Genomic DNA, 21,412 nt, shown 5'->3' on the forward strand with positions numbered 1-21,412 from the left:
CACTACCTTGGGCTTGACATGTATGCTCAAACCGTCAGGAAATATATCAATGCCAGATTCAGCAGCTGTACCCACAAGGTAGAGCAAAACATCACCCGTTCACAACTGAACGCCATCCAGGCTCTCAAAACCAATCACAACATTATCATCAAACCAGCAGATAAAGGAGGAGCCATTGTCATTCAGAATAGAACACATTACTGCAAGAAAGCGTACCGACAACTGAACAACCAGGAACACTACAGGCAACTACCAGCTGATCCGACCAAAGAACACACCTGTGAATTAAGCACAATGATCAGGACTTTGGATCCAGTCCTTCAGAATTCCCTAGGTACCCTCATCCCACGTACATCTCGTATAGGCGACTTCTACTGCCTTCCAAAGAAACACAAAGCCTATACACCAGGATGCCCCATCGTTTCAGGCAATGGGACCCTGTGTGAGAATCTCTCTGGCTATGTTGAAGGCATCTTGAACCTATTGTACAGGGGATCCCCAGCTTTTGTCGTGACACTATGGCTTTCTTACAAAGACTCAGCACCCACAGACCAGTTGAATTGGGAACATTCCTCGCCACAATGGACGTTTCAGCACTCTACACCAGCATCCCCCACAATGATGGCATCGCTGCAACAGACTCAGTACTCAACACTAACAACTGCCAATCTCCAAACACCGTCCTACAACTCATTCGCTTTATCCTCGATTACAACGTCTTCATCTTTGACAACCAGTTCTTCAAACACACACATGGAACAGCCATGGGGATCAAATTTGCACCCCAATATGCCAACATCTTCATGCACACGTTTGAACAAGACCTCCAACCAACATTATACACCAGGTAAACTGACGACATTTTCTTCCGCTGGACCCATGGCGAGGAGTCACTGATAAAACTACACAGTGATATCAACAAGTTTCATACCACCATCAAGCTCACCATGGACTACTCTCGCCTATCTGCCTCATTCTTGGACACATGCATCTCCATGAAGGATGGACACCTCAGCACCACACTCTACCGCAAACCCACAGACAACCTCACAATGCTACACTTCTCCAGCTTCCACCTGAAACATATTAAAACAGCTATCCTCTATGGAGAACCCTACGCATACACTGGATCTGTTCAGATGAGGAGGAATGTGAAAGGCACCTGAAGTACTCAGGGATGCCCTCATAAGAACAGGGTACGAGGCTCAACTCATCGACCGCCAGTTCCGACGTGCCACAGCAAGGAACTCAGGAGACAGACACGTGCTGCAGCCAACAGGGTACCCCTTGTTGTCCAGTACTTCTCAGGAGCTGAAAAACTATGCCGTGTTCTTCGCGACCTGCAACACATTATCAATGAGGATGAGCACCTCGCCAAGACCTTCCCCACACCTCCACTGCTCGCCTTTAAACAGCCACCAAACCTCAAACAGATCATTATTCGTAGCAAGCTGCCCAGCTTTCAGGACAACTCCATACAACCCTGTCATGGTAGGCGCTGCCAGTTGAGGAACACTTCAGCAGTCCAGGACATTCGACCTCGGACATTTGGGTGACCATCCTCCAAGGCGGACTTCGGGACAAGCAGCAGTGAAAAGTGGCCAAGCAGAGGCTGATAGCTAAGTTCCGTACCCACAGGGAGGGCCTCAACCGGGACCTTGGATTAATTTCACATGACAGGTGACCACTATTGCACTGTATATATACATACACACACACACACACACACACACACACACAGGCATTCCTATACACATGCATACGCACAGACACATGGATACACAGACACCCCTGCAGAGAGACACTCACATGCACCTTCTCACAGACTTCGACACTCTCCATTCACATATACATTCTCTCTCTTTCTCACACACATATACATATACATTTGTGGGGTGAATTTGTACTTGCAGAGTTACATTGTACTTTGTTCAAAAACTGCATGAATCCATGTAAGACTCTGTTAACTCACTTTTTAGATTAGAATCAGTCTAAACATTATGGCACAGACAGGGAACACGGGGAGCTAATACCTTCAACATATTATCTGGCTGACACCAATTGTTACAGTTAACCTGAGAATGTAACTTTAAAAACAAAGTTTTGTGATTTACACATGAAAGAAGTGAAACTATCTTGGTATTCTAACAGATGAAAGACTCAACCAACAATCACGGTATTTTTCAATGTATAATTTCAGTTATATCACACTGTAAACTTTTGCTATAAATTCTGTGTCTTACAATTGTGTCCTCCACAACCACTTAATGAAGGAGCGGCGCTCCGAAAGCTAGTGCTTCCAATTAAACCTGTTGGACTATAACATGGTGTTGTGTGATTTTTAACTCAAATTGTTGAAGATAGATATTGTAGGATAGATTGAGAAAGTGGTTATAAAGTCAAGGTGCCCAAGTGGGTAAAGACAGTGACAGGCTCCTTTACTGAGACCACAATGATCACAAACTCAATCTGTGATTTGTGCTGAGATAGTTGACTTTAAGTAAGATGATGGAAGATTGCTATATCCTGAATTAAAGAGAAGATTTATCAGAAAGGTGCTTCATCTTACCACATGTTCAACTGAAGCTGATCGTCTCATAATTATAGCACCCGAAAAATCTGGTCTTTCTGTTCAAAACAAAATTTCACAACATTGTCTGAAGTGTACACATACTGTTACAAAGCAAGTAATTCAGTGTCAAGTTTTCTCGTACCTCCTCTCTTTTTTGTGTAGATGCAGATTAGAGCAAGGTAGTCCCACAGATTGTCAAGCAGATAATCCAAATTCAGTTTCATTTCACAGCTGGAGAGACAGACACATTATAAATAAACAACAAACACCCTGACAAGCTCATGAATAGAAAAGCAAAAAAGCTTTCATTTGGATCACTGTGTGGACTTTTCATTTCTCATCTTCAAACTGACTGAGAAACTGAAACAACTGAAGGCAAAACCTCTGAGCATCATTCAGAACTGCAAGTCTTGGACCAAGAGAATCCAGTAGAAGACATTTTACGTGTTCCACCCACTGGGAAGCCACCTATGTAGAAATGTGAAATTCCATAAGTATTTCACAGCTGCCAATTATATTGAACACGGACCATGAACAGGCCATTTTTGAGCAGTTTTGAAGCTGTAATCAGATCAACTGTAAGCTGATCTACATCTCTATCTTCATCTACCCAGGTTGTTTCCTTAGCCCTTAATACTGCTGCTTAATAGATGTCAGAGTTTAAAATTTTCAATGGACCTCAGCCTCGACTGATATTTTTGGGAGAGATCTCCAGATTTCCACTACTCTTTGACTGAATAAGTGCTTCCTTGACATTACCCATTAACAGATTAGCTTTAATTTTATTACGCCCCTTTTCTATTCCTCACCAGAAGAAATTTATTCTCACTTTTCATCCGATTAATCAATTTAATCATCTTAAATATCTCAGTCATGACACCCCTTAAGCTTTTATACTCAAGCCATGATAATGTAACCTGTTTTTAAACATTAGCCTTTGAGCACTAACATAATTTTGACAAATCTGCACAACTACCCCATCAAGGCCAAAATATCATTCCTGAAATGCAGTAACCAAAACTGAATAAAATATTCCAGATAGCACTGCACTCGCTGTCTGTACACCTGTAGCACAATCATTATTCTTTTGCATCACAGTCCCCATGTTATTAAAACCAATATTCCATTACCCATTTTAATTTTCTACCGGTTCATAAGGGTTTAGCAATTTCTGTAACTGGACCCCTAAACCCCTTTGTAATGTACAAAACAACGCAACTGAATTAGCTGGGGAAGACAGAAAGGAACTTTGGATTAACTGTTGGCCCACTGTTTTTAGAGTCAACCGTGGCAAAATAGTTTAATATAGTATTAACATTCAATGGCTAACTACTCAATTGATCTTCTACTAGTATTACTACTACTTTGCCACCTTGATGTCATAAACCTACCAGAAAACATATGTATCCTCTCCTTGCATTCTGAAAGGACCATTCTCTGCATGGCTCTGGTTCATATGTCCAGCACTCTTAATGCCACTTTTTATCCATCAGCACTTGCCTATGAAACATAGGAAAGATGCATCACCTCTTTTCCACCCCTTCCAGAGCCTGAACTAATCCTTCCAGGTATGATGTCACTCAGTTCGTCTGATTTCATGTCCTTGCCTACAATGTAGTTTTTTTTGTTTGTCAGATAGACGTAGTGAACATTCCTATTCTGCTTCCACTTGTGATGCTGAGCTTCCAATCATTTGCCACTTGAATACCCCATCCCACTCTCAGGGATGAGAGATTACAATGCTCCCAGCATTCCTTTATCATTTCAGTTTTCTAGTATCCAGTTTTCTTCTTTTCAAGAAATTCAATATCAAGATCTTTTGCTCTTAACTGTAATTCTCTGATTTCTGCTGGTGCTCATCTATGGATACTTTACAAGAATAGGATTGGAGATAGCTCTGATGATCCTCCACAATCAAACAGCTGCTAATATCACTACCTAACCTCAACAAAACAATGAACACTTATTACAACATCAATATATGACCAGGAACTATAAAAGTAAACAGTTAGGGATTTCTGTTCAGGATAAAGCATCATTTTATGATTCCTTGCAGCAGTCCAATGAGTCCTACCGATAATGTTTTTCATCATTCTGCTAGCCAGTAAAACAGAAGACTTTAATTTCTGTATAGCACAGTGTATACATTTTAACTGAGCAACGGTAAACGTAGATTCGTTTAAAAAGCTTACCTAATCACTACACTGTGCAACTGCCTTGCCAAACGGTCCACCTCCTCCAAGGAGATCTGGTCAATTTTATTATAAACCTTTTTATAGGCGAAGAAGAAGAAAAACACTATGATTGAAAACATGAAAAGACATTAAGCATTCACAACAAATCACAGCGCTTACTATACATAGGTTTGAAGTCTTTTTTTTTTAGCTGGCATTTTATAAAATGCTCAGAAATTGCATTTACTCAGTGCAACAAGTTATCATCTCTGTAATTCCTGAGATTCTGTTACTCAGACGGATTGGGAATAAGCATTTATGAAATTTGAATAAAATCTGCCTTCACAATATTTTGATTATTAATAGAGAAATGGATAAACAAAGCATCTAACAAAATCTCCTCTCATCAACATAATATTCCCAGAGTAATTTTGCTGTTCCTTGCTGCCTCTAGTAAACAACTGTTGGCACGTAGATCTCCACAGCTGAGTTCAAACTTGTCTTCACCCAATATTTATAGATATTATTTTTTTAAATCAGAAATCCCTGGATAGCAAGTAGGAGATTGAGGTCATATTAAGGTTGTCACAATGAACATGATAGAACATGTACTACACAAATTCAATAGATGAATAAAGCTCAGCAGAGGAGCTACAAGTTATGAAAATTTTGTGGGATGCCTCTAATGTACAGTTATGAAGTTTACCATAGTTGATTTTTCACAAATATGTGCTCATACAATCTGATGCTTCTCAATTGGCTCATAATTTACAACTGCATTTTACTTTTTAAAATATGTTTCTGAACAATTTTAAAGAACCTTGGTGACAAAGGATCTTAACGCAGAAAATTCAAGATGTAGATTTTAATACTTAAATAAATTGAGCAGATTATACTTTTTCTTCATACATTCTCCAAAATAGTTTTTAAAATACATTGGGATACTTAATAGAGACAAGGGTCTCCTTATTTTGTTTTTCCTATGTTATTTATTTGTTCATAGGTATTTCAGGGGAGATGTCCAAAATGGCCCAAGGTCCTGTAACTACAGTGTGAAAGGTTTGGCCTCATTATTTGTACAGAAAAATACTGAGCTTCTGCTGTTTACCTCTTTACAGTAAAATTAATCATTTGTAGAGATAGTGGAGAACTTTTGTTCTTAAAAGAATTTTGTTTTCACATTACCTTTTCAGTACAGATTAGTTGCTAAAGTGTACAAACAAAAAATTGCTTAAGCACTGTTAAAATTGAACATCTAAAGATTGTTTAAGTCTAACTTACATAAAGACAAGGCATGTGGACACGGTTTCCAACTACTACGTCTATAAATTGGTCAGGAGATGCATCTTCCCTGAAGAGAACTTCAGCATTAAAGATTTCTCGATTGGAAATATTAAGGATCAAAAAATAACATTAATTTTTCTAATTAATGCTACAATTAAAACAATATTTAATTGCTGCTCAGTGCATTGCTGTTGGAAAATAGGATAAGCAATAGTTTAAAAAAACATAAAAATTGTCCATCCTGGTCACCATGAGGCAATCTCCTGGCGAACCTGGAAGCTAATGATTCCAATTAAGCAGAGAGGAACCTTTTTAACATTCCAAATTGGAATTCCATGCCAGTTGGGACCAGTGGAGCAACCCACTACAAATTTGCCCATATGCTTGTGGGGCAGGGGGAATGGTGTGACCTATTACCAATCTATCTTCCAGAGGTCTACTGTCCACAGACTGAAATTAGCTCAGTAAATAAGGAGGTAACCACAAAATTTAAATGTATTGGATTTTCAAAAATCATTCAACTAGATGCCACACAACAGGTTATTTCAAAAAAATTAGATCTCATTCGATTAGGCATTCATATTAACAGGAATTGAGAACTGGTGAATGGAAGAAAAAAATCAGAACAAGAATAAATATTTTAGGTTACCAGGTGGTCACAAGGTTGGGGAAAAGGAGGTGGTACTGCAAGGATGAGGGTTTGGGATTGAGCTCTGTACTACCTATATCAATTACCTAGCTGAAGGTACCAACGTATCCAGGTTTGCTGGCAGTAGAAATTTAGATAGAAAAATAGGTCATTAAGAAAGCAAATGGACTGCAAAGTTATATAAATAGATTATATAACTCGGCAGAAACATGTCAGAAGGAATATAACATAGGGAAGCGTGACGTTATCCACTTTGAAAGAAAAACAATTTTTCTGAAATATCAAGAAACCAGAAAACATTGGTACAGGGACCTGGAGGTCTTTATACAATAATCACAGAAGCTTAACATGCAGACACAGCAAGGAATTAGTAAAATACACTAAACGGTATATTATAGCCTTCACGAGAAAGGGAGTACAAGGGAACTCGGAACATAGTTCAGGTAGACTAGACCCATAATTTAGAAGAATGGTGTGATATCAATGAATTATATACAATTTTTGTACGATTTGACAAGGTAGTTGCTGGAAGTCTGGTCATTTAGGTCACAGATAAGAAGAAATTACAGAAATTCATGCAATGTCGATCGTTCAAATTTTCTTTACTTCAGGCTGCAGGGGATCAGGCATCAAATATACTGAAGACAAGGCTCGATACATTTTTGGATGCTAAGTAAATTAAAGGCTATGGGAATGGTGCAACTGAAGCAGATGAGCAACATACTTGCACTGAATGGTGGAACAGGTTTTAAGGACACAATGCTACTATTTGTTAGGTTCTCCAGACATCACTTCTGGTTTGGCTGTTAAGAAACTGCTAGATATTATGTCTCTTGGACTTTCATTCTGTGCATGCGATTTTTTGTTAATCAAATATTCAGGCAATGGGTATGAGACAAGTAATACAATTGCACTGACCGTATGTAGTAGAAAAACATTAAGAAGCACCCAGTAAGTCAACAGTGTTACAAAATTCTGTATGAAAACCATTTCACAAACTACTAACATATTTAGGAACATATAATTCAAATCTAACTTGTAAAATAAAACTCCCAACATCCAGAATTGGGAAGTCATGATTTGGAGGTGCTGGTGTTGGACTGGGGTGTAAAAAGTTAAAAATCACACAACACCAGGTTATAGTCCAACAGGTTTATTTGGAAGCACTAGCTTTTTGAGCATTGCTCCTTCATCAGGTGGTTGTGGTGTATAAGATTGTAAATCACAGAATTTACAGCAAAAGTTGACAGCGTGATGCAACTGAAAGCGTATATTGAAGAAAACCTGGATTGTTTGTTAAGTCTCTCATCTGTCAGAATGACCATGTTGGTTTCAGTTTTTTCATATGTAAATCCCAGAACTTTTATTTTTTTAAAAAAGTTACGTTCTCAAGTGAACTTTAGCAATAGGTGCCATGGTGGCCCAGATAATGCATTGAAGGTATGAGGTGCCCTCTGTGAGGCCCTATGTGCCCCAATGTTCAGACTGATTCTATTTATAAAAGAGGAATTGATATGGATTCATGCAGTTTTTCAGTAAAATAAAATGTAATTCTGCAAGCACAAATTCACCCCACAAATTTATATGTGCGTGTGTGCGCAGGGGGGGGGTATGAGTGTCTGTGAGAAAGTGTGTATGCGTGAGAGTGAGCGTGTAAAGGGTTATACGTCTGTGAGAAGGTGCGTATGTGTGAGCGCATGAGAGAGCTTGTGTATGAGAGAGGGCTGTGTGAGCGTATGAGTCTGTGTATGCGAGAGTGTGAGTGTGTAGTGCAGTGGGGTCACCTGGAATGTGACATGAACCCAAGGTCCTAGTTGAGGCCATCCTCATTAGTACCAAACTTGACTATCAGCCTCTGCTCGGCCACTTTGCGTTGTTGCCTCTAAATCCCATTTTTAGAAATAGAATCAGTCTGAATATTGGGGCAGCCTCATACAGGGCACCTCACACCTTCAATGCCTTATCTGGCTGACCTATTGTTAAAGTTCACTTGAGAATGTAACTTTTAAAAAAAAAAGTTCTAGGATTTATATATGAAAGAATTGAAATCAACACGGTCATTTTAAAAGGTAAGAGATTTAACAAACAATCCAGGTCTTTTTCAATATATAGTTTCAGTTGCATCACCATGTAAACTTTTGCTGTAAATTCTGTGTCTTATACTCCACAACCACCTGATGAAGGAGCAGCGCTCTGAAAGCTAGTGCTTCCAAATAAATCTGTTGGACTATAACCTGGTGTTGTGTGATTTTTAACAATTGGGAAGATTATCAAAACTAAAGGATGGAAGCAAAGTAACTGTTATACATGAGATTTTACTACAAGGTATTTTATATAGATTTTTTCAAAAAATCAGATTCTTAGCGTCACTGGTGAGGCTAACTTTAATTTTCCATTCAAAAATGCCTGAGGAGATAGTGCTAAACTACCATCCTAAAACACAACTCAGCTCTTTTTTTTTGTTTTCACATGTGGATGTTGCTGACTACATTATTGCTCTTTAGACTCCCTTCAGGAGGTGGCTCTCTGCTTTCTTAAACTGTAGACCTTGAGGGTACGTATACCAACAGTGCTGTTAGGGAGAGTACCAGGATTTTGAACTAGCTATAACGAAGAAATGGCAATACGGTTCATAATCAGGATGGTGAGTAGCTTGGAGAAAACTTGCAGTTTGCTTGCCCTTCCAGATTATAGAGATCACATTTTTGGAATATGCAGTGAAGAAGTCTTGGTGAATTGCTACAGTGGAATTGACGTTGCTCCTGGTTCTGTTTGAATTTTAACCCACTAATAATGAAAGAATAGTGATATATTTCAAAATCCAAGATGGATTAATTTGTAGGTGTGGTATTACAATAAATCTGCTGCTCATGGTCTTCAGGTGAGAGAGGTTGCAGGATTGGGTGGTGTTCTTGAAAAAGCTAATATTTATCTTTCCATCAACAAATCATCAGTTAGTTCAACACATCCCACAGGATCTTGCTGTGTGTACGCTGGTAGCCATATTTTATACTGAAAAGACTATACCCTCATACAGTACTTTATTGGTAGCAAAGGACTTTGAAAAGTCTGGATAAAGTGTCACTATACAAACGCAAGTCTTTCCAAACAAGAACACTGGCAGCAGCAGTGGCAGAAAATTATCACGTCCAAATCTATACCCGGACTCATCACACTCACTTCTAATCTTTGTCAACGCTACAAACATATCTGTTCCTATCTTCTGTCTTGAGCATCCCCTTTTAATGGCATTCAAAACCTGCAGCTGTTCCTTCAACTCATTGAAATCCCATCCTCAAAAAAATGCCTCCACCTTTTTCAAGATCCACCAGACAAACACAGTTCTTTGAATAAACTTCATCCCACACTTGCATTATTTTCTTCTTCTGACTTGGTGCCCATTGTTTTCCTTTGGATCTGTAAAGTGCTTCACTACTATCTTTTACATTAAATGCTCAGAGTGACATGGCTTCTTAAACAAGAAGGTATTTCTTCACAATCACAGATAAAAAACATCAAGGAAAATCTTTCTTATAAAATACAGATTTCTGCATTTCTCTCTGCAGGCCAAAGGATACTGTATTCATGCAAGATGAGTTGTACTAATTTTTCAGAACACTGTGTCAATGTAACTGTTGAGTTGAAAGAAATCCCGCCGCCTTTCTTTGGCTGAAAAAAGTAAAGTCAAATATAAGTTCACAAACATAACCTGAAAATACATGACAATTAAAAAAATATTATGAACAACATATTTTAATCAACGTTAGGAATGCATAACATTAGAATGAGTGTTTCTAACACAAACAACATCCTTGTTGCAATTTAGAGCAAGTTGCTACTTTCTCCGAGTTGATGCTGGATTTGTATACTAGTGGGGAATTGTGGCTGGGTCAGACATCAATGTGGACTTCAACAGCTTCCTCATTTCCCCTTCCCCCACCTCATCCTAGTTTCAAACTTCCAGCTCCGCACTGTCCCCTTGACCTGTCCAGACTTGTCCGACCTGCCTAGCTCCTTTTCCACCTATCCACTCCACCCTCTCCTCCATGACCTATCACCTTCATCTCCTCCCCCACTACCTATTGTACTCTATGCTACTTTCTCCCCACCCCCACCCTCCTCTAGCTTATCTCTCCACGCTTCAGGCTCTCTGCCTTTATTCCTGATGAAGGGCTTTTGCCCGAAACGTCGATTTTGCTGCTCGTCGGATGCTGCCTGAATTGCTGTGCTCTTCCAGCACCACTAATCCACAACAATTTTAAAACTCCTGAGCCTGGATAACGTAACGAGGTTGCTTCCTCATTGGTGGCTAGAGACTAATCGGGAAGCAGTTCTGCTAACTAATCTTCATGCTGAAGCTTCACAATATAACATTTCAGGAAAAGAGGACAGATGAGGAAACAAAAGCCAATGGAATTGGGGGTGGGTGGGAAGACTTGAATTGTGTATGTATGGACTTATTGTTTTACGTGCACATGGGGATGTCTGACCTGTGTATATTTGAGGGTAACCTTCAGCTTCAAAACACTGGAACCCCTACAACAGTGACAAAACAAAAATCACAATTCTTGCAACCAAATGCAAAATGGCATTATAGTGGCGCTGATTATTGATCCACTTACATGAGCACTGTCCTACACTCAGAATGGTCCTTCTTGAAACGAAGGGATAAACTAGACTCCATACTTGAAACAGTGTTGCCAAATGTTGTTGCCGGAGGCGGGGGGTTGAATTAGGAGGTGCCCAAAGTGTTTGATTCGTTTTTGGAACACAGAAAGGAATAGAGAGGTCGACTGGTTAAGAGTTAGTCAGATAGGTGGCATGAAAAGACTAAAACTTTTACAAGCAATATTAGAAGAATAGAAGGGTAGCTAGCACACACACAAAGCTGAAATCAGAATGCAGATGGCATGGAAAGCAATGAAAGCAACAGAAAGTTGGGTGAGGAAATGCAGTGTTTTTAATTCAAAACAATGGGAACAGGAAACCAATGTGGAATGGACATGAAATCAGCACTGAAGCTTTGGCATTTGAGGGTGAAAGAAGTCAGTTGGAGCCATCACATCCAGAATTGACAACAGCATGGATAAGGTTTTTGTGATGGAAGGTAAAGTAGCTTTAGTCTTTTTTCAATAATGTGAGCAGCCACAAATAAAGACACTATATATGTTCTAAACATTGTCCAGAACACACAGCTAATATCAAGCTTCTCAACCACTTGTTTACATGGTCTAATTTCCATTTATTCCTCATTCATTCCTCACTGACTATATTTTGTCAATGGAAACTTATTATGTTTGGATAGGTTCTCCTCTGTCAGTAGTAATACAACTTAGTTGGTGGGGCGGGGGAATTTCAGAGACTTCACAAAGTACTGGGTGATTGAGTAAGAGCCAAACACAATCTGTAATCTATAAAACAAAGTATAATTGTGGGTCATGCAGACTATACTTGAATTTTACTGCTGGAATCACCACAATGGACCAGTTCTAATTTCAACCAGGTGTGTAGGAGGGAGTCTGCCAGAGCTTATCCTCTTTGCTCCAAAGGAGTGAGCTCACCTCCAGATCAGACCTGTGGATCCCTTAATCTCACTCCTCCTGCACACCTATCATTCTAGCATTTTATTTGTAACTTTTAACAGATATTCGTGAGAGACATGATGATACACTTGCTACAAAAAGTCCCATTCTTTAGTTTTAGATTCTATAAAGAACATGTATTAAAATTGCAACAACCAAAAACATTACAAAAAGCAGAAATGGACTGTCTACAGAAATAACCTAGTTTCTAAAGCCATAAATGAGAACAACATTAGCAACCTTAAAATTAAACAAGCAAAAGATAGGAATCATGTACAGGATATAAAATTAAACACCCAGACTGACTACAATATTAAAGTACTAGAAATCAGAAAAAAGTACTGGAGAAATTCAGCGGAACCATTTATAAAGCAAGAAACAGAATTAATGTTTTGAGTATAATATATGATTCTTCATCAAAATTGAAGTGAGACATGGAAAAGTGTTAGGAAAGAGCAAGAGGAACTGAAGGGAAAGTCAGGGAAAGGTTTGACAGTGTGCGAGATTTGAGATAATACATAAGAATCATAGAGATGTACAGCATGGAAACAGACCCTTCGGTCCAACCTGCCCATGCCGACCAGATATCCCAACCCAATCTAGTCCCACCTGCCAGCACCCGACCCATATCCCTCCAAACCCTTCCTATTGATATACCCATCAAGGTGCCTTTTAAATGTTGCAACTGTACCCACCTCCACCACTTCCTCTGGCAGTTCATTCCATACACGTACCACCCTCTGCATGAAAAAGTCACCCCTTAAGGTCTCTTTTATATTTTTCCCCCTCTCACCCTAAATCTATGCCCTCTAGCTCTGAACTCCTCCACCCCAGGAAAGAAATTTTGTCTATTTAACCTATCCATGCCCCTCATGATTTTAAAATCCTCTATAAGGTCACCCCTCAGCCTCTGCGCTCCAGGGAAAACAGCCCAAGCCTATTCAACCTCTCCCTAAAGCTCAAAACCTCCAACCCTGGCAACCTCCATGTAAATCTTTTCTGAACCCTTTCAAATTTCACAACAACCTTCCAATAGGAAAGAAACCAGATTTGCACGCAATATTCCAAAAGTTGTAAATATTGTAGAACAAAAGACAGAGATAGTACTACAAACATATGAAATAGGAACAGAAGATAATTGGTCTCTTCAGTTGCTCTGCCACTAAATAAAAGCAAGGCTGTTCTGTTTGAGTTTCAAATTCCACACACCAGTCAACTCTCAATAACCCTGCCTAAAAGAGTCTATCCACGTCTGTCCTAAAAATATTCAATGAGCCCACATTTGCTGCTTTCTGAAACAGCAAGCTTCAAAGTTGCAGAAAATTCAAAACAAAAAAAACTTCAAAGTGTAATTCCCAATTTTAATTCAGTATCCTTTAGTTCTGGACTGATCCACACAGAGTAAACATCCTTTCCACGTCAACCTTATCAAGAGAATTTAGGATCTTGTACACTTCAAATCACCTTTCAACTCCAGTAGAAAAAAGGCCCGGTCCATCTAACCTAACCTTATAAAACAACTGATGCATTCTAGTTTATTAATGTAGGAAACCAACACCCCCCACCCCCCCAACAAACTCCAAAGCATTATCCTTCCTTATGCAAGAGGATCATAACCGAACAGGTTACAGATTTGGTCTCATTAATGTTTGCACATGTGAAGTGTAATAACCTAATATTGGCTGTAGAGCGCGACACCCAGATTAGGTGTTCAAGTGAGTATTAATAGCAGAATACAAGTTAGCCCTGTTCAGATCAAAACAAAAGTTTTAAAAAGAGAGACTTGGAAGTGTGCAGGACAAAACAGAGGAAACGGCTCATGACCTAATGTTGTTGAACACGATGCTGAGTCCAGAAGGCTCTAAAGTGCTGAAACAGAAATAAGCTAGGTTGTTCCAGGCTGCATTGGATTTCAATGAAACATTTTCACCTTTCTGTCCTATGTAACAATGACAGCAAGTTGGCACATTAAATTGGCAAGCAATCAGATATCAAGGTCATGCTTGCAGATTGAGCAAAAGGGTTCTACAAAGTCATCGTCCAGTCTGCATTTTGTCTTCCCAATACACAGGAGACCAGAGTGTGAGCAGTAAATACAGAAGACTAGATGGAAGGAAGTGAATTAATCTGCTGTTTTACCCAGAAGGAATGTTGAGAGTCTTGGACAGGTGAGGAGTTAAAAGGGGAAGTGTTACACCTCCTGCAATTCTAAGGGAAGGTGCTGAGATGTTGACAGTGATAAAGGATTGGACTAGGGTGTTATAGAGGAAACACTCCATTTGAAATGCGGACAAGGGAAGGTGCGCTTAGAGGTGGCATCATGCTGGAAGTGAAACAAATGGTAAAAAATATCCTATGAATATGAAAGCTGGTTAAAAGAAAAGTGAGAATAAGGGGTGCAGCATGTTTTCCTTTTTTGGAGCAGGGGTGGCGGAACAGATGGTAGAAAAGGTAATGGGGGAGAAAAGGGAGAGTGAGAGAGAGAAAGGCTGGTATGTCTGAAGCACTGTTGTGGTTCGTAGCATAATCAGAACTTATGTAACAAAAATGGAGAAACTTGTGAAAATGAAATAGAATCCTTACAGGGCGTAATGTCTGAGAAAATGCATTTGAGGTAGCTGTGGAACTTAGTGGATTTGTAATGAATATCAGTACATGGCCTATTTCCAGAAACTGAGAAACAGAAGTCAAGGAAACATCAGAGAAGGACCAGGTGTGGACAGAGAAGGGTGGAAATTGAAAGCAAAATGGATTTTCTTTTCTGGTTCCAGGGGAAGGAAGGAGGTGGAATCCATGAAGGCATTAATGTACTGGCAAAACAGTTGGAAAGGGGCTTAAGTAGGACTGAAGCAAGGCATGTTCCACATACCCAACAAAACGTCAGGCATAAACAACTAGCACTATGATCACACCTTTCTTTTTGAGCAATAGAGACAATGTGATGGAGAAATTATTCAATTTGAGAACAAGCTCAGAAAGGCTGAGGAGGGTAATGTTGAATGGAGACTATTGGGCCCTGAAGCAAAGAGCCCTCAAATAAAAGCAAAATACTGCAGATGCTGGAAATCTGAAACAAATAAAAAATGTTTGAGAAATTCATCAGGTCTGACAGCATCTGTGGAGAGAGAAACAAAGTTAATGTTTTGAGACCCTTATGACTCTTCTGTCTGCCAGCTCTGAATGTATGTGGAGAAAGCCTGCAAGTGGGGAGAAAAAAAAAAGTCAAGTTTGGAAGAAGAATTCACCACAGCAGGTGCAAACTTAAACACTGGATCTGCTATATTCATGGATTTTGGGAAGATGTGCAGCATGAGGTTGGGGAATTATAATGGTGTGAATTTGCAGAGAAAAAAATCTCTGGAGGCAACTTGATGTTCAATGGTGGGGTTCTGATCCTGGGGAAACAGGAAGAACAGTGCAAGAGTTGGCGCTCAGCCTTCTACAAGTTAGAGTTTTGGTTTGATAGAAAAAAAATCAGGATTAGTCTTGACAGAACAGAGTGCGCAAGATCAGAGGAACACAGGTTAGAGTGAGAACAGAGACACTGAGGTGACCACTGTTAGTCAACATTTCTAGATGAAAAGGTGAAAAGACTGGTGAAAGGGTCTGTGAAGTGTGGACAAGATCCCACCCAAAAGAGATGGGCATGGAAATAAAGGTGATAAAATAGGAGTTCCAAATTGTAATGTGGCTGAATGTCCTTGTGGGAGTGTAAGGGGATAAAGCTGAGTCCTTTTCTGTGTTGAATATGTCAGTGAATTCAACTTTAAAACAAAAGCAAAATACTGCAGATGGTGAAAATTAATAAAAATGCTGAAGAAACTTAGCAGGTCTGCTGAAGCTATGAAGAGAGAAACAAAGTTAAAGTTTCAAGTCTATTAAGATTCATCCTTGGAACTGAAGAGATAAAAAGTTGGAAAACAACGTGTTTACTATAGAAAAAGATGGAGAGCAACACATGAAACAGAAAAGGAGGTTAGGCTAAAGTTAAAGGACAAGCGAGATTAGATATCATAGGTATCACAGAGAATAGGCAAAGTGGATTGCTAATAGTTATCAAGGGACAAGTCCAAATTAAGATTCTGTTAATAACAGAATAATGGTCAGCTGTGCTGAAAGCAAAATAAAACCAGACACTGGGTGTGGACAGGAGAGTCCTCCATGCTAATACCGAATTCACAAACTGTTCAATTGCAGAAACAAAAAAAACCTCCAATACTTACCTTGAAGTAAATATTGGGTTTTGGCTTGTTTAGTCGGATTCCTACAGACTCCAATTCCTTTTCCAGTAAATTTCTAAATGAAAGAAAGAAAGTCCAGTTTTAGTTTATTCTTTAATCTACTGAAACAGTTTAAAGGAAGTATAACTCATACATCAATACAGAAATTAACCAATCCACTTCCGAATAACTAATAGTAGTAAACACAAGATCCTTCCTCTCTCTTACCAGTTGAGAAAGAAAGAGAAATGCTTTTGCATAGCACCATCTAAAGCTTGAGGACACCCTAAATTATTTTTGAAATGTAGTCACTGTTGTAATGCAGGTAGATGATAGGTTAACAGTTTCCAGCTGCTGATTCTGTTCAGATATCTTTAAACAATCTATTCACACATGTTATGACACACCTTTGACTCTACAAAGCAGGTGGGATTTGAACTCAGCTATGCTGGATCAGAGAGAAGGACATTACCACTGTGCCACAAGAGACCGCTGATTCATTTTAATCAATTATAGATTAGCATGAACTCAAACTTAGCTAAATTACCAAGCTGTTATTAGCAACTGAGTTGCAGTAACTTCACAATAAAATATTACTGTATTGAAAAGGGTCTTGTATTGCTATCTTTGGGCCAGATGATCTCAGTTCAAGTCCCACTTACCACAGTAGTGTGTCATAAAATGTTCAAACAGATTGTAAAAAAGTATACTTTTAATCATGTTGTTCAAAAAGTGTAATAATAGAGCAGATATAATTTATGGTAAAGAACATTAGGTACTGAGCAAAGGAACCATTTGATGTTGTACAGATGATTGTTCCCATAGTTGAATTTCTGATTGTACTGAATTATTTAAAAATCATCAGAACAGCTGTCAAGATCCTTCAACTGCACTCAATATCTGAACCTTTATGTTTTCACTTTCCACATTCTATCAATATGCTATATTTCCAGGTTATTTGCCTTCTTTTCAAAACAACATTTGCTGACATACTTGTTGCCTGTATATTTACACATGCACATTTCTGGTTACACACCTCTGAACATCACCCTTTGTTGCATCCAGCATCATTATAACAACATCTGCTGTTCGAGCAACAGCAATCACCTGGCGACCACGACCCTTACCTGGAATTAGGAAATAATATTTTGTCAATCAGCCATTCCAAATCAGGTTTCAAAACCAAGTTTAATAGTCATTATATTCTGTGAAATTTGGAAGGGTTGATATACTGTAAGTTTGTCAAGAAGTATTTATAAAAAGACCCCAAAGAGATTTATAGAAAACAAAGTTATTTTAAAAAGTAGGGTCATGATTCTCATGTATGAAATGTATAGCCTCACGCACCCACGTTATCAATATTTCCAGAGATTAGAACGAGAAAGTTTGACCAGACATTCCTATGGATACCTCATTCAAACCAAAGAAAGACCAAGGGAAAAACTGAGTTTGGGACTACGAGTACATTCCCTCCCTCCCTCCCCCCCAACCCTTAAACCAGTCCAAGCAATTCCAGCTCAACAAAGATATACAGACCTTGTGCTGCTCCTTCAATGATACCAGGCAGATCCAAAAGCTGAATATTAGCTCCTTTATGCTGTATTATAAAACAAAATAGTTAAATCACCGCATTTTTTTCAACATTTAAAAACTTGCCCACAACTGTTTCAGAGTTATATTTGCTGGCTAATAGTAGAGAAAATTTAGTTTTTTTTCCTTTAAGTTATTTAATGTATGGAATTTTTTTTGATTCACAACTGACAGTTGGAAACCAAATGCAGCACAAGGTCTTGCCATAGTTTTCGTCATCTGCTTGTGCAGAATCAACAATTTGGGTTGTTTCTTTCCAATCACCTCTCTCACTGATAAGAAAGTCCTTATTTCCATCTGTCTTTCAATATGGGTGAAATCAAGAAATTGCCTGTAAACTTTTGCCCTATTTTCTATGGTATAGAGTCATACAGGATGGAAACAGGCCCTTCGATCCAATCAGTCCATGCTGAACATAATCCCAAACTAAACTAGACCCACTCGCCTGCTCCTGGCTCATATTCCTCCAAACCTTGCTTATTAGCTTATCTATCCAAATACTGGAACTCTACAGTCTGTATCTCCATATATCCTCCTCCTTGATCCAATTCAACCAAAACAATAAGATCATTCTCTTAAATTTTCTCAACTGCTTATATTGTACGAACATTTAAATTGACACAATGGGTAAAGGACAGCAGCCCATGCTGTCACCAATGTTATAAGCACAGAAGCAGGAGCGAGCAATTTATCTCATTGAGCCCATTTAACAAAACCAAGATGCAAGACAAAAATATAATACTACCACATGCCCCATATCCTGTAATATCTTAGATTTATATTTTTATATGTTATCCTAAGATTTAACATTGAATGACTGAGTATCAATCATCATTTGTGAAAGAGTTCCAAACGTCTACAAATTTGCGTATAAGGTGTTTCTTAATTTGACTCCTTAAAAAGTTCTGGCTCCAGTTTTTAAGACTATGCCTCCTTTTCTTAAGACTCCACAAGCACAGAGCAGAGAGAGAAAAACTACCTGTTCTCCTGAACATCTTGAAAACATTAATAAAAAAATTTGACCTTTTAAAATGCCAGAGTTAAATGATGCCGGAGAGAACTCAACTTTTTCAGTCTCCAGGATTGGATTCTTATTCAGCTACAGGAGAAACAGTTGGATCATTGGTGTCTGGTAAATATTTAAGTTTTAATCTACCCCTATGGTTCAGAATTGTATAATAGCTGGTAGTAAGGTTGATGAAATGTATAAAACAGCATAGGAGCCTGAACATTAACAAATGCCCAACAGTTTTCAGGTATTTCCAACTTTTCTTGATGAGAGTGAGGGCTGCAAGGCAGATGAGCTGACTTACCATGGCACAGAAGCCAAAGAAGGGGAAAAAGGAGTGTTGTGGTATTAGGGGATAGGGTTGTGGGATAGTAAGGGGGATAAGGTTAGGTTCTTCACAGCCAAGACTGACAATCCAGATGGATGCATTGTCTGCCTAGTATCAGAGATCAGGACATCTGCACAGGGCTGGACAGGAATTTTGAATGGTGATGAGAGGATCCAGTTGCCATGGTCTATGTAGTTAACAATGCCAAAGGCAGGACAAAATAAGAAAGTTCTGCACAGAGGAGCTAGGTACCAAATTTAGAGGCAGAATCTCAAATGACAAATTGGCACAAGGAAAATCAGATTAGTGGGTTGAATGCTTGGCTCCAGCTGGTGGGGCAACTGCACCAGTACTAGGGAAAGTGGGATTTTTACTAATGAGATGGTCTTAAGGCAAACTGTGCTCGGGCAGGTATTCTTGCCAAGTCCAAACTATGGAAGTAGAGAGAATTTTAAACTGAATAGTGGGACAAGGGATCAAATTGGGAAGATACTGTAAATCAAAGAGTAGAATTGGATCTAAAGGGAATGCTATCAATACTGGAAATGATAAGCAGATCATGACAGGAAGGGATAGAAAGTATAAGAGTCAACCAACAGATAAGACAAGAATTTACAATCAGCCAAAAGGATAAAAGTGAAGGCTCAGTATCTGAATGTGTGTAACATTCATAATGAAACAGACGAACTGAAAGCAGAAGCAGAAATGAATAAGTATCATCTGGTAGGTAGTACAATTGTTGTCTTAACCAATGGGATGGAATTAAATTGAACCATGCTGGGACCAGCGCTCCCTCTCATTTTTTACCCTCCAACTGTGAACACCTGCTGTCTGTGAGCAAGCAGTGACTTCTTCAAGTGGAAGTCAATGTTGTGATCTGCATCAATAAACCAATCGCTGTAAGCAGCATGTTAGAGTGGCCCATGCAACTTACAGGAAACCCTTGCTGAGACCTGTGATCTGACAAATTACATAACCATTGTATCGTCCCTTTAGATTGAAAAATCACAAAATTAACTCCTGTATTCAAGATGTGAGGAAACAGAGAGCAGGAAATTATAGGTCAGTTAGCTTGCCACTTGTCATAGGAAAAATGTTAGAAATTATTAAATAAGTCACAGCAGAGCACTTGGACAAGTTCAAGGTAATTAGACAGTTTCATCATTGTTTTCTGAAAGATATTGCATATTTAATCAGGAGGTAAGACATGATGTGTGAATAAAGGGGAACTGGTGGATGTATGGTACTGAGGTTTTGAAAAGGTGCTTAATAGGGTGTCAGCTGTGGCCTGTAGTCTTGTATGATATGGCACTTTATGCAATCACCTAAATACTTAAATAGTGCAATGATCCCCTCCTCTACCATCCTTCAGGCAGTGGGTTCCAGTTACCTATAACGCTCTAGGGAATTCTAAATCTCAAACTCCTACCTTTACCTTATCTACGGCCCTGGTTACTGATCCCTCAAGTTTGGGAAAGGTTTCTTTCTATCTACCTTATCTATGTTCTCATAAATTTGCACACCACAATTGGGTCCTCCTTCAACTTTTTCTGCTCCAAGGACAACAATCCCAAACAATGTAATCTCTCTATACTGCTGAACCTCTCTAGCCCAGACAACATCTTGATGAATCTTTTCTACATCCTCTCTAGTACAATTACAATCTTCCTAAAGTGTGGGGACCAAGAACTCCACACTTCATTCCAAATGCGGAGTAACCAACATCTTATATAGCTCCATCATAACACCCCTTGATGCATTCAATGCCTCAAATAATAAAGGCAAGTATCTCATATGCATTCTTACCCATCTTATTCACCTATCCTTTTGCCTTTAATGATACATGGATATGCAGATCAAGATCCTGCTGATCATCTGTACTTGGTCCATTCATCTTGTCTTGTTAATCCTCCCAAAATGCAACACTGCACACTTTTCATTAAATTCTTACATTGTTGTACTATTCTGACCAGCCTGTCTATATTATTCTATAGTCTAAGGCTT

At 39.0% G+C, this 21,412-nt stretch overlaps 1 protein-coding gene across 2 annotated transcripts in view; it reads right to left on the bottom strand.

The window, feature by feature from the left end:
* drg2 (developmentally regulated GTP binding protein 2) overlaps positions 1–21,412 on the bottom strand; it is a 41,361-nt gene that overhangs the window by 12,403 nt on the left and 7,546 nt on the right. For both annotated transcript variants that reach the window (XM_043711621.2, XM_043711622.2), the window contains exons 4-11: positions 18,018–18,078; positions 17,518–17,608; positions 16,485–16,557; positions 10,258–10,348; positions 6,028–6,125; positions 4,765–4,841; positions 2,715–2,803; positions 2,570–2,628 (exon numbers count right to left, since the gene is read on the bottom strand). In XM_043711621.2, the coding sequence (XP_043567556.1) occupies positions 2,570–2,628; positions 2,715–2,803; positions 4,765–4,841; positions 6,028–6,125; positions 10,258–10,348; positions 16,485–16,557; positions 17,518–17,608; positions 18,018–18,078 (639 nt within the window). The remainder of the gene's footprint in view (positions 1–2,569; positions 2,629–2,714; positions 2,804–4,764; positions 4,842–6,027; positions 6,126–10,257; positions 10,349–16,484; positions 16,558–17,517; positions 17,609–18,017; positions 18,079–21,412) is intronic.

The sequence above is a fragment of the Chiloscyllium plagiosum genome, unplaced genomic scaffold (assembly GCF_037043375.1).
Source record: "Chiloscyllium plagiosum isolate Xiang-an unplaced genomic scaffold, Cpla_swu_hap1 HiC_scaffold_20, whole genome shotgun sequence".
Lineage (NCBI taxonomy): Eukaryota > Metazoa > Chordata > Chondrichthyes > Orectolobiformes > Hemiscylliidae > Chiloscyllium > Chiloscyllium plagiosum.